Source organism: Sardina pilchardus, chromosome 9, assembly GCF_963854185.1.
Source record: "Sardina pilchardus chromosome 9, fSarPil1.1, whole genome shotgun sequence".
Lineage (NCBI taxonomy): Eukaryota > Metazoa > Chordata > Actinopteri > Clupeiformes > Clupeidae > Sardina > Sardina pilchardus.
Window position 1 is genome coordinate 3,444,941 of NC_085002.1, and position 14,439 is coordinate 3,459,379.

The window sequence follows — 14,439 nt, forward strand, 5'->3', positions numbered from 1 at the left end:
CAATAAATATTTTATTGTTTAACTATCTTGTTGTGTCGCAGCCTGCATCACCCTGAAAAAATGAAACTTGAAAATAGAACAAGGAATTCTAATGACCACATCAACGAAGGAATATAGCGCACGCACACACATACACACACACACACACACACAAATTAAACGGAAGTCACTCCTTGAGAGTGTGGAGACTTGAGTTAGAAACAGCCAATCTGGCCAGGGGATACCAGTGAGTCAGCTGATTGCCTCTGATGTCATCAATGCTCTCCCAGCTAGTCTGCGTGCATGTCATTGGCCGAGCCAAGAAAAGAAGGCGCTAAATATAGCCTCTGCTGCAAGCCCAGTGGTCCTATATAGATGCAAGCATAACATCCAGTTTTTGTCAACATCACTGATTAGTAAGCAACGATTACTGGAAATAGGTTGTAGGTAGGATTTATGTGACACTTAAAATGTTTACAAACTGATGAATGATTAAGAAAAAAGAAAACAAAATATTCATTCATGGGAATAAGACTGAAAATGGCAATAATAAATGTGTCAGTAAGAGAAAAGAAAACATAAGTAATTTTAAATCATTCTAGAGATGAAATGGTACATATAGTCATTATTCACAAAATGTACCTGAGAGGCAGGCATTATCAAACCAAATCCTACATGATCATCTTATGAGTTTTTTTGCCTCTTGTTCCACACGTGTCTACGCCTGCCATCTAGTGGTGACCGTTGGCAGCGCAGCAGGGAACCCCAGTGCTGAACACATACTACACATGATGAATGAGCTCACATCGTTCTTACTTACTCCCTGCCCTCTTGCATGCACCTTGAAGTGCACGTTTTATGACAATGTAGAAGAGTGCACTACAGTCTGAAGCTTTGTGCTTGCACCCACTTATGCGCTTACAAACACCTGTGTCACAATGCCAACTACTCTGCAGAGTTATGTGTGTAGGCTACAGTTAAAGGTGCACTAGAGGACTTCTAGATCACAGAGTTATGTGTGTAGGCTACAGTCAAAGGTGCGCTAGAGGACTTTTAGATCACAAAGTTATGTGTGTAGGCTACAGTTAAAGGTGCACTAGAGGACTTTTAGATCACAGAGTTATGTGTGTAGGCTACAGTTAAAGGTGCGCTAGAGGACTTTTAGATCACAAAGTTATGTGTGTAGGCTACAGTTAAAGGTGCACTAGGCTAGAGGACTTTTAGATCACAAAGTTATGTGTGTAGGCTACAGTTAAAGATGCACCAGAGGACTTTTAGATCACAAAGTTATGTGTGTAGGCTACAGTTAAAGGTGCGCTAGACTAGAGGACTTTTAGATCACAAGCTGAAGTACCGTTACAAACATGGACAACGTGGTGGAAAACAGAAGAAAAAAACACCTGTCCGTCAGGTGATGTGAGAGGTGAGGTGCCGCAGGAATTCCCCGCGCGTGGTGGTGTGTCCGGGAAACACGGCCTGGCAGAACTCACACACCTGCGTCTCCACCGTCACCCTCGACATGGCCCGCCCTCCCGTCAGGCTCAGCCACTCACTGTTCAGAAATGAGCTGGACGACCATGGCCTCTGAAGAGAGAGAGAGAGAGGGAGAGAAAGAGACAGAGAGAGAGAGAGGGCAGGAGGGAGGGAGGGAGAAAGAGGGAGAGAAGGCAGGAGGGGGAGAGAGAGAGAAGTCACGAGAGAGGAAGAGAGAGAGAGGGAAGGCAAGAGGGGAAGAGAGAGAGAGAGGGCAGGAGGGAGGGAGGGAGGGAGAGAAGGCAGGAGGGGAGAGACCGAGAGAGAGAGGGGAAGAGAGAGAGAGAGAAGGCAAGAGGGGGAGAGAGAGAAAGATAGCTGTAAAGGCATTTCGGTAACCTATTTTGTGGAATTTTCGTAACCTTAGTGGCATTTCTGTAACGTTGTGTGGCATTTTGGTAACGTCCAAGTGGCATTTCTGCAACCAAATTGGCATTTTAGTAACATTCCTTTTTGGAGTGGAATATTTGTAACATATGAAATAAAAAGCTTTTTGCATACAATTTAATATAATCTGAGTTACTTACCACCCTCTTAGTGTCATCATGCAAAAAATGTTAAACATTTTGTTTATACATCTACAGGAGATGGAATTATCATATTGCGTCTATATTCTCTCTCTCTCTCTCTCTCTCTCAATTATCTACAATTATTTTCTACAATTATTTTTATTTGTAAATTAACACTGTAATGAGTCATTCATAGGTTCATGAAGAGAAAATGAGCAAGTTTATGAATGAGCAACATTCACAAGGCCAGAACTGAGAGAGTCAGGAGAAGCCTCTAACCTCAGGCCATCTGAATCATGAACTCACACTATACTGAAATTGCACACATTCACTCCCCAGCTCTCACAGACACACAAATACCTGACTGCAGCACATTATATACCATTATATTCCCATTGTAAGTATCCCAGAGATACATCCTAAAATGTACTGACTGTGAGTTCAGCTGGTCAGTTTGTAACGCCCATGTGCCACGTATGAGGTCAGATATTTTGCATTTAGAAGGGTGGAATATGACTTTGTATACATTAAATGACATCTACACATTAAGTGCTTTCAGGAAATACTAGTGCAGTGCCCGTACAAACAATGTTTTCCAAGACACTTGTTGCCCAATTACATTGATGCAGGTAGATCATGTTAAATTGGCGATGATGTAGAATCAGGCCCGTGCAGTTAGTAGACATTAGATGTTCAGAGATCAGGCAATAGAACCGCTAGGGCGGTAGGCAACCGCGGTTGTTGATGTAGAGTAGCCTATGCAACGTTACGTTACTCTAACAGACTGCTTACCAACATGGGTGCATGTGTGTCGGACTCAGCACGTTTTCTCCAAGATCAACGATGTTGAAACGGTCCGTTGTTTCAGTGAGACATTGTAATTTCCATGAATGGCAACACGTGAGTTTATCAGCGAAATGGGCTTTTTTTTCTATGCTGGAGTGAGAGTGAGATGGGGAGTGGCTACAGTTAGAGTGGCTAGAGAGTGGTAGAATTGTATTTTGCTTAATTTAACGTTATCTTTGTCATTTTTTGTCCAAAAACGACCAAACTTTGCACTGCAGTCACGAATTCCATTAGCAGAGCTGCCAACTTTTCAAAAATTCTTGGAGTGAGATTCTGTCGGGAGTGAGCAAAAATTTGTACTGCACTCAGCCTAGTGTTGTCGCGACACCAAAATTATTGTTTTGATACGGATACTTTTTCGATGCTTTTTTACCATTTTAGTGTATTTGGTGATTTAATCATCAGTTGCCTAATATTGAATATTGTGTGATTATTCACACCAGTGGCCATCCAAGATTTTGCTTGACCCTCCACACACACACACACACACAGAGTGAGAGAAAATTATAGTCATGTTTCTATAGGCCTATCATATATTTTGGAATTCATATAATTGTACATATTTGACAACATTTAGTATTTTACAATCTGTATAATTACTAGTTGCAAATATGTTTAGTCATTTGTGTACTGATTTCAAGACTATTACACTTAGTCATATCTTTAAGTGGTGTGTAGGTCTAATTGAGTGCGCATTAGCGGTGTGCGTAATTGAGTGCCTGTCGCTTTAAGAAATACGTGAGGGTAGCTGTAGCCTTCGCGATTGAAAAAAAAGTTGCATAATAGCCTAGTGCATGACAAGGATATGTGGAAGCAATCGTTTTGCTTTCTGTGTCATTAGATAAACTAGATGTACCGCAAATATCAATCACGCTTTTGTTTCCATGCTTGCTTTTGTGTATGAGTGCTTCTCTGTCTATGAGTGTGTGTGTGAGTGTGTGTGTCTGCTTGTGTGTGTGTTTTATGTGTCTCTGTGTATATGTTCACTGTGCTCTATGCCGTCACTGTCACTCCAATATCAGATCACACACACACAAACACGCACACACACACGCACACACACACGCACGCACACACGCAGGCACACACACAGGCACACACACAGATACACCCACAGAGAGAGAGAGAGAAAGAGAGAGAACACACACAGAATACACACAGATAACACAAAACACACACAGACACAGAGAGAGAGAGAGAGAGAAAGAAAGAGAACACACACAGAATACACACAGAACATGCACATACACACATGCAAACACACACATGGGCACACAGAAACGCACCCACACACACACACACACACACACACACAGGCTATAGTACATCACACACAAACACTCACTTCTCAGCTCCGGTGCATCTCACAAAACATACTCAAAGATGTGTGTGTGTGTCTACTGTGCATCTGTGTGTGTGTGTGTGTGTGTGTGTGTGTGTGTGTGTGTGTGTGTGTGTGTGTGTGTGTGTGTGTGAGGTGTGTGTAGGTGTGTGTGTGTGTACTGTGCATTTGTGTGTGTGTGTGTAAGGGTGCATGTGTGCATGTGTGTGGGCGTGTTTGTGCATGTGTTTGTGTAATTTGTGTATGTGTGTATGTGCTGGTGCCTGTGTGTGTAGGTATGTGTCTGTGTGTGTGTATTTATGTGTGTGTGTTCCTGCATGTTTGTATGTTTGTTGCACCCAGAGGAACCATTCTCTTTTAAAACATATATATTTGGAAACTAGTTGATTAAAGGTTTCTAATGGTGTCACTTATTTGTTTCTAGGACAAAAACTAGCAGAGATTGAGATGTTTGGAACAGTTTTTCAAATCCCCAGGGGGGATTTAGACTCCAGAGGGTTAATACCACCATCTACAGGCCGATGGATATACAGTACAGTCCTGAATGTACACATAAATCCATTTATTTTATAGCCCCCCATGGATGAAATTCCATAAAACTTGGCATACTCCCAGAGGGTGTCAGGTTGATCATACACATGAAATTTGGTACAGTTCATAACATCTCATCTGAAGATAGGGGCAATTAAAGCAATATTACATTGCATTTTCAATTTTTACCATGGGGGTGCAAATCACAAATGACTGGTTATAAGCTAAGTTGATGCGAGCTCTTGAGACCAACATACCATAAACATTTTGTCATCCTCGGTGCAACGGTTCAGGTAGTTAGGTAGGAAAAACTGCCATTTTTGGGCTTCGGGTGGGGGCAGCGCGGGGGTGGAGTGACCCCCAGGAACGAAACGAAATTTGTCCGTAGAAGTCTACTGGGGCTACATGCCCACCAAGTTTCATGTGCCCCGTTGTTACGGTGTCCCGGGAATCGTTGACCAAAAATTCAGAATCGATGACGAAAAAAAAAAAAAAAAAAAAAAGACTTTGACAACAACTATGACCGCTTCGCTAGCTACTCTAGCGGCGGTCATACTCATAAATACATAAAAAATAACAAGTCGAAGAAAATCTTTCATGGGATCGTATGAGAGATGAGTGTCTTGCAATGTTTCATTATTCATCCCCACGTTCCAGCAAACAAACAGTGCAACAAAAGTGCAACAAGTTAGTCTAAAGTTAACAAGTAGGGAATCAAATCCACACAAACCAATTTATTTGAAGATTTAAAGTTTAAGAGGGTGAGTTCTTAATTAACGATAGGCCTATATATGATTCGTGACATTGATTCTAACAACATACCTAGTCTTTGACCAGATTGGCGATTTTCTCGACAATAAAGGTTTCTCCCGCGGGTGTCTCCTCCTTCTATCGCAAACTTAAACGCTTCGTAGCGCCATCTAGGCTACCGTCGAGGAGTTTGAAAAGGAACGAACGAGTCTCAGGTCTCAGCCCAAGATCAGATGTTGTTTTGCGTGAGAAAATGGATGTATGGTGTGTGTGCGTGTGTAAACAGGCAAGAAAACATGCAAAGTCATATTCCACCCTTCTAAATGCAAAATATCTGACCTCATATGTGGCACACGAGCGTTACAAACTGACCAGCTGAACTCACAGTCAGTACATTTTAGGATGTATCTCTTGGATACTTACACCTAGGTGCCTTAAATCATATATTTTCTGGAAGATCTTGAAGAGTAGATGTCATTTAATGTATGCAAAGCCATATTCCCCCTTTCTAAATGCAAAATATCTGACCTCACGTGGCACGTGGGCATTACAAATTGACCAGCTGAACTCACAGTTAGTACATTTTAGGATGTATCTCTTGGATACGTACATCTAGGTGCCTTGTATCATATATCTCCTGAAAGCTCTTGATGTGTAGATGTCATTTAATGTATGCAAAGCCATATTGCCCCCTTTCTAAATGCAAAATATCTGACCTCACACGTGGCACATGGGCATTACAAACTGACCAGCTGAACTCACAGTCAGTACATCTAGGGTGTATCTCTGGGATACTTACATCTAGGTGCCTTGTATCATATTTCCTGAAAGCTCTTGATGTGTAGATGTCGTTTAATGTATGCAAAGTCATATTCCACCCTTCTAAATGCAAAATATCTGACCTCATATGTGGCACATGGGCGTTACAAACTGACCGGCTGAACTCACAGTCAGTACATTTTGAACACAGACTGCTAGACATGTGAAAAGTCTACTGTCAGTATTTGTCAATTGTAGATATGTGATTCAATGATGTACATTTTTGATATTGTTCACAGCTAGTCTAAACCTAACCCTAGGCAATGTTACAGAAATGCCACAAATTACACTTTTACTTTGTAGCGCTCTCTTCCGATATATTTTTTTAAAAAATATTTCCAACAATATTGTAAGTGTTACTTTTCTGTCCAAAGCTATAGTGTTACCTTCCCCCTTAATTTCATGCAGGCTGAAATCACAAACATTTTATATTTCCCATTCATTCTCATTCATTTATATGCGGAAATGTCTATATTTTTTACTTATATTGTCATAAATGTCAAAAGTAGTATTTGTCAAGTAGATATGTGATTCAGTGATATAATGATGTAAATGTTTTTTTGATATTGTTCATAGTTTGGCTAAACCTAACCCTAGGCAATGTTACAGAAATGCCACAAAATACATTTTTACTTTGTAGCGCTCTCTTCCGATATATTTTTTAAAAAAATGTCCAACAATATTGTAAGTGTTACTTTACTGTCCAAAGCTATAGTGTTAACTTCCCCCTTAATTTTATGCAGGCTGAAATCACAAACATTTTATATTTCCCATTCATTTTCATTCATTTATGTGTGAAAATGTCTATATTTTATACGTATATTGTCATAAATGTCAAAAGTAGTATTTGTCTAGTAGATGTGTAATTAAGTGATATGATGATGTAAATATTTTTTTGATACTGCTCATAGTTTGACTAAACCTAACCCTAGGCAGTGGTACAGAAATGCCACAGAAACGTATTATTAGTTCATATTTATCCTTTAGAAACACATCCTCTGAATTTCTGCTAGATGAAATGAAGTATCGTACACTATTGTTCAAAACTGTGGTGATCATTTGGTTTTTTGGTGTTATGCAAGTAGAATAATAGCAAAAATTAGGGACGTTACCAATATGCCACAATAGATTAGTATACTCCATAAACATGATGAAAATTTAGATTTTTGCTCAGAAACCACTGGGTTACTACACAGACTACTGATTTTCCCTTTTACACAAAGAAAAATGCAAATATTATATTTTAATGCTGTTGTAGACAGCAAAACTTCTTCATCACAATTTGTGGAATTTCGGTAACGTCAGCTAAATACAGAAATTCTAAATAAATCCCTAAAAAGTTAACCAATCTTTCTGAAACTAACTGAGGGTGTTATGGGGCTCCCCTACAACAGGTATTGCTGAAAAAAACACTTGCCTCACTAATGCACAACTTGCAAGGAACCACACAATATAAAACCTTCAAGTCCATAGTAGCATATATGATCCAAGGGGCTCTTTTTGGCCAAATATTTTGACAAAAATTAAAAACCGGAGTGAATAGGAGGGAATTATTATGGTCAAGGTATAGCACCAAATGAGATCCAGAATCTGTAAAAACATTTTAAATCACCCTAGAAATGGTGGATATAGGACTTGTGGCATTTTGGTAACCTCTCACACCTTTAAATGCCCATCAACTGTACATAACTAAGGTTAAGACTCTAAATAAAATATATGATAAAGGGAAGGATGGCCACATCAGGTTTATGTGTAAAAGTATCCACAGAAACTATATTTGGGTTGTTGGAGAGTGAAAAAATAGCAATGTTACAAAAATGCCACTTCCCTACAGCTATAGAGAGAGAGAGAGAGAGAGAGAGAGAGACAATTAGATTAAGTCACTGATGAGTAAACAGACAAATCAAATGAATCTAATGGACAAAGACAACTGTTACAGTCAACAACCAAAACTCTCCTGCTTCTGCTGTTCCTGAGAGTGCTTTCAATTCACTTGCACTTCACTTCACTGTTGAGGTTATTGTTTTAGCCGACTTGTGTCTAAAGTGATTGACATGATGAATGTCCAGTAAGAGTGAGTTTAAATGAGTGCTGTGTGATGATTGGTACCCGAGCTCTGGTAGGGTTGTTCTCAGCCCACTCCTGCTCCGCCCGTTTTAAGTCACCGATGATGCTAGGGGGCGCTCTCGAGGGAACGACCCCAGGAGCGGTCGAGGACCCCTGGAGGCCAGCCGTGGCACCTGCGCCCTGAGGAGCGTGATGTTGGGGGTGGGACAGGTGGAGCTGGGACAGGTGAGGGTGGGACAGGTGGAGCTGGTCCACTCTGGAGGTCAGCAAGTCTGTGGTCACGCGGCTCCCTGTGACAATAACACCACACATTAGCATCAGCGTGAGTAAATGGCTTTCATACGAAAGTGTATGTCGGTTCTTGAGCTGATCATTTAAGAAAACGATGAGGTATCAGAAAATGACCTCACTTTATCACCATGTTCTAGAATAATAACAAGTTTAAATTCGAAGCACCTTTAACCACCTCAAAAAACTAAAGTCAAAGTTTTGTTCTCCTGGTGTAGGCATTTTAAGTTATTTCAACAACAACTTTAAGGCATCGAACACAATTTTAAACCGGGATACATTCAGTGACCTGAATAATTAAGCCAGAGGACAAGCCTCACCTCCATGGGCAGCGTTAGGTTCAGCAGACTGATCCAGAGGTTGTCTACGAAGCAACAGTTGGGCGTCAGAGCAGAAGTTGATCAGATCGTCTTGTGAACACGGGACTGACATGGACGCCAGGTTGTCCGAGTCTCCATTGTGACCTGAGGACAGAGGCAAAGTGGTAAATGGACTGCATTTATGTAGCGCTTTTATCGGCTTCTGCAAGCACCCAAAGTGCTTTACATATCATGCCTCACATTCACCCATTCACACACCGATGGTGGAGGCTGCCATGCAAGGTGCCAACCTGCTCATCGGGAGCACTGGGGTTAGGTGTCTTGCTCGAGGACACTTCGACAAAGTCAGGACGACCCTTAAGAAAAAAACCCTTAAGATGTTTCCAGATATTGAATGAGGACCCACATCTGTTCAAGAGGAGTTTCACACAAAGACATGTGTGTCACTGTCATTCACCAAAATCATTACCAGTACTGTTTAGTTTTGTGTAGCTAATTCCCCACATTTACACGTGTTCAAATATGGGGGACCTTAGTTGTCTTCACAATCCTATAGTGTAATAAGGGTACAATCTGTCTCCTTAGCAATAATGTTGAATTAGGGCCCCAGTCGTGGCACGACTGGCTGGAGTACCTGCACCGCACGCTGGCGACCCAGGTTTGATTCCCGCCCCGTGGTCCTTTCCGGATCCCAACCCTACTCTCCCTCCCACTCGCTTCCTGTCACTCTACACTGTCCTGTCACATTAAAGGCATAAAAGGCCAAAAAATATATGCTTAAAGAGGAACTATGCAGGATTGGCGATTTCATCTCTGGTTTCGGTTTCGTTTGTCGTTTTCGCTCGTTTTATGCTTGCATTTTCTCTGCAGAGCTTCCCCGACAGCTTTAGCGTGTATATTTATACATGTATAGGCTATATTTAAATATATAAATTGCAAGCGTGGTTCTTCGTCTCAGACTTCCAGATGTAAACAATGAGCGATCGTCTCCTGCAGAAAGTTGCATAGGGTCTCTTTAAAAAAAATCATAATAATGTTGAATTAGGCCGTGTGCCTCTGACTAGGAGCACAAGAGCACCTTGCTGATGGAGGGCTCCTGTGAGGTGCTGGAGCATGGCGGCCTGTTTTAAACAGATGGAGCGCAGCCGCAGGAACTCCTGGTACAGAGTCGTGTAGGCGTCCTCCATCTTACTCCACCTACAGGACAAACACAGAGAACATCTCTCAGTCTGCATCCACCCAACAACCACCAGGAAGGTGTTGAACACCCCTTTCATACAAAGACTTGGTTGACTAGAGTTCAACCCTGGTTAAGGGTGTAACAGTAGACAAAATTCACAGAATTTTGAAATCACACTTCTGTGAAAATTCACTGACAATATTGCTGAATGCGCAACAGAAATAGTTTTTTTGAAAAGGTGTTAAATGTTTTTGCCATTAACTGACTAAACTGATATATGGTTCGCCGCTTCGTTTATCTGTGAGGGAATTTGAATTTGAAACAGAGTCCGCAAGCAAAAAAAGCCTTCTGTTGGTTACTCTCAAAGATTATATTTCGTACATTCAGTAGAATCAGTACATTTCTGTATTGAACCTAATGTCCTGTACCTAAACGGTCTGGTGTGAGTATGTGTGCCTTTACACCCCTAGTGGTTGATTTCCTGTCTTGAAAGAGTTAAAAAGAGTTGTCTGGCCCCGGTTCCCAGGACATGGGCTTGACCAGGGTCAATCTCAGCATGAATGGCTTGAAAATGCTAGAAAATGGGACATGAAGGGCACAATAGGGCACTAAAGGGTTGATAATGAGGAATTTGTACTTCTACTGAATGTTATTGCTGCAACAGAACGTCTGACTACAGAACAAGATTTTTTTGTGGAACTTCTATGATTGCTTAAAACAGATGGACTATGTTGAAATGTTAGTGGCCCAAGTCTTTTCGCTCGGGCTATCTATTTTAGCCAAACTACCAGGATGTACTGTAATGAGAGACCACAATGGATGAACAGCTGTACTCTACACAGCAGCAGCCACAGGTCACATGGTTCTGACACCTGTGCAGTTCCATGAACATGTCATCGCAATTATCATATATCAAGACACCATATCTCTGACCAAAACAGCTGCCAGAGTGAAGTTTAAAAAAAAAACAACAACAAATAAAAACACAAGTATAAGTGGTAGTTATTTTGTTATAAAATAAAGTGTTTAACAAATACCTTGCTTTGATAATGAAACAATATAACATTAACGCTCCTATACAAGAAATTGTAAAGCATTTGGGGATTTCATCACCTATAGAGAAATGTAAATATTCTGAGAATCCAGAGAAATCTTTGTAAGCAAAAGCAAACTGTACTGGATGGCCATGATCTCTGGGACATCAGGTGGCGCTGCATTAAAACAGTCCTGTTTGCATGGGCTCACAGAAACGTCTGATAACAACCATTACATATGAACAAAGCTTGACATGTAAAGAAGGAACCGTATTAGACATGTCCTGTGCTTAGACCAATCAAAATGTGCAGTTCTTTTTGGAACTTTTTTTTTGTGGAACTTTTTAGCACCCATTCAGGCTAAAGAGGAGAGGGAATTCCAAGTGGTTATTAGTGCAGAGTTGAAAAGTGAGCATCTGTGATGGTGTAGGGGGGCATTAGTGTCAATGGAAGGGGCAGCCTGCACATCTGGAAAGGCTTAAGATCTGCTGCCATCCGGACAAGAAAGACCTTGAATATTCCAGAGACCAAACTGCTTTATGCACATACAGTGAGGAGCACATGTATTTGATACCCTGCTAAAACAGGAATATAAAATCATCATTTGACAATTGATCTTAATGCCTTAACTCAAAAAATTAGTACAAATCAAACCGCCAAGGACACCAATTTTCTTTGTGATTGAAGAATGTATCGTAAATAGATAAATGTTTTCCTTAAATGCTAGGGGAAGGAAGTATTTGACCCCCTATGTAACCCTATGGGAATTTAACACATAGGGTTAACATAGGGGCAGGCAGATTTTTATTTTTAAAGGCCAGCTATTTCATGGATCTAGGATATTATGCATCCCGATAAATTTCCCTTGGCCTTTGAAATTAAAATAGCCCCACATCATCACATACCCTTCACCATAGCTAGAGATTGGCATGGTGCTTTTTCCAGTAGGCCTATTAGCCTGTTTGATTTGCATTGAGCTCAATGAGCATCAAACAGGCTAATAGGCCTACTGGAAAAAGCACCATGCCAATCTCTAGCTATGGTGAAAGGTATGTAATGATGTGGGGCTATCTTAATTCCAACGGCCAAGGGAACTTTATCAGGATGCATAATATCCTGAATCCATAAAATAGCTGGCCTTAAAAAATAAAAATCTGCCCGCCCCTATGTTAACCCTATGTGTTGAATTCCCATAGGGTTACATTGGGGGTCAAATACTTACTTCCCCCTAGCATTTAGGAAGAACATTTATTTATTTACGAAACATTCTTCCATCACAAAGAAAATTGGCGTACTTAGCGGTTTTATTTTTACTCAATTTTTGAATTAAGACATTAAGATCAATTGTCAAATGACGATTTTCTATTCCTCTTTTTAGGCAACTTTAGCATGGTATCAAATACATTTTCTCCTCACTGTATTACAACAATATGGCTCCAGACCAGAAGAGTCCAGGTGATACAATTACCTGTCTGCAGTCCTGACCTGTCACACTGGCTACATCATGGAATGAGAAACATAATTAAAAAGACCACAGACTGGTGTTGATTGGCTGAAATCTCGTATTAGGCAAAAATGGGACAACATGCAGAAATGTCCTGTGTATTAGCCACACTGTGTATAGGTCACAGCCAGGACAGTGTTTTATGGAAGTTGAAAGAAACAAAACCATACCATATTAATAACTGCCCTTTTAACCTCATAGCTGAAGAAAGGTTTGCAAAATCAATGTATAAGCCGCGGCTAATAGTTGGGAAATACCGGTATTTCATTCTCAAAATTCCGGTAACTGGTCTTTCAGTTCCTAAATATTTACATAGCCTACTGTTGTTAAAAGAAAAGGTGAAGTTACACATTAATAAACAAGCCCCTGTCCCAACTTGTGTGGGAGATGTTGCTGACAACAAATTCAAAATGAACCTTTGTTTCCCATCTAACATTTCTCTGTCTGAACATAATGATGTGTTGTCTTTGCGCTAAATAGTGTTTACACAATTTGCAAATTATCACATTCTGTTTTCATTTACATATTAGGCTACACAGAGTGCAAACTTTTCCAGAACAGGTTTGGTAGTGGAAGCAGAAGGAGCAAAAACTACTGGTGGTGCACACACACACGCACGCACACGCACACGCACACGCACACGCACACGCACACGCACACGCACACACACACACACACACACACACACACACACACACACACACACACACACACACACACACACACACACACACACACTTACTGTCCCATGGTATGGGTGGCCCAGTCCTGTGCTACTCACCTACTGACCCCGTGCCACTTGCCAACACCAGCCCTAACTCTGACCCTAATATAACCCAAGGAACAGTTGACAAGTGGCACAAGACAGAGTGGCATGGGACAGTAAGTCTGTTTGGAACTCATTTGAGTTCTACATAACTTGGAAATATATTTCAATGATATTTCTGATGTGTAACAAGTTACAACCCATGGGTGCATCTGAACTTTCAATAGCTGCTACAGCTGCAGTTTCAAAACGGATAAAAGCCATGAAAAGAGGGCTAGAAAAAAAGGAACCGAGAGTAGTAGTGGCCTAGCTTACCTATACTCTTTGAGGGAAGTATGTGGCCACAGATGTGATGTTTTGGGAAGTTGAATCAGCTACTCATCAGCTCTTCCCTTGCCTAATCTACTGGGTTTATTACAATGTATTTGCAGTTTATACTATTTACACTGTTACGTCAATGGGTTTTAATTTTCCTATTTGATGATAGATAATGAATTGCCTGCCAAGTTTACCTAGTGTGAAAAATACAGTAAAAAGTAAACATGCCAACAACCGAACATAAATTCAAATGCAACAGAACAGTGCAGTGAACCAGGGTAACGTTAGCCTACCTCACAATAAAAACTCCGTCCCAACGATGTTAGTGGCCTTCATGTAAGCAACCCACTCTTCATAACAAAGAATGTTCTTCTATTTCCCTTCGCGGTGCGTCTACCGTCTACAAAAAAGCTCAGGCAGCACAATCAAAACTTACTCAAGCAGCTAGAATCACGTCACATGACGAAGAGGAAGTGATGACGTTCAATCCATGGATTGGAGAGCTAGAAGCTAGTAATGTAGGCCTAGAACAAAATGGAATTTTGTCTTCAGAACATTTCAAATAAGCCAATTGGACGTCTCTTTTAAACTTATTTGCCTGAAATCTTTATTATTATTATTATTATTATTTTTTATCACTTTGGACAAAAGTT

The 14,439-nt window shown here is 40.8% G+C and overlaps 1 protein-coding gene across 3 annotated transcripts; it reads right to left on the bottom strand.

Annotated features, from left to right (window-relative positions):
- Positions 1-18: 18 nt before the first annotated feature.
- zgc:113184 (uncharacterized protein LOC553745 homolog) lies at positions 19-14,191 on the bottom strand. Of its 3 annotated transcripts, none has more exons than XM_062545288.1 (6): positions 14,080-14,191; positions 10,063-10,181; positions 8,985-9,128; positions 8,419-8,666; positions 1,380-1,563; positions 19-346 (listed from the first exon to the last, which is right to left on the bottom strand). In XM_062545288.1, exons 2-5 carry the CDS (start codon positions 10,169-10,171, stop codon positions 1,387-1,389), a joined length of 678 nt encoding a protein of 225 aa, XP_062401272.1. In that variant the 5' UTR covers positions 10,172-10,181; positions 14,080-14,191; the 3' UTR covers positions 19-346; positions 1,380-1,386. The 3 variants fall into 3 exon arrangements, with proteins under 3 accessions (XP_062401272.1, XP_062401274.1, XP_062401271.1); XM_062545290.1 differs by lacking the exon at positions 19-346 and having other exon boundaries at positions 417-1,563; positions 8,419-8,586; positions 8,617-8,666; XM_062545287.1 differs by lacking the exon at positions 19-346 and having other exon boundaries at positions 417-1,563.
- Positions 14,192-14,439: the final 248 nt, after the last annotated feature.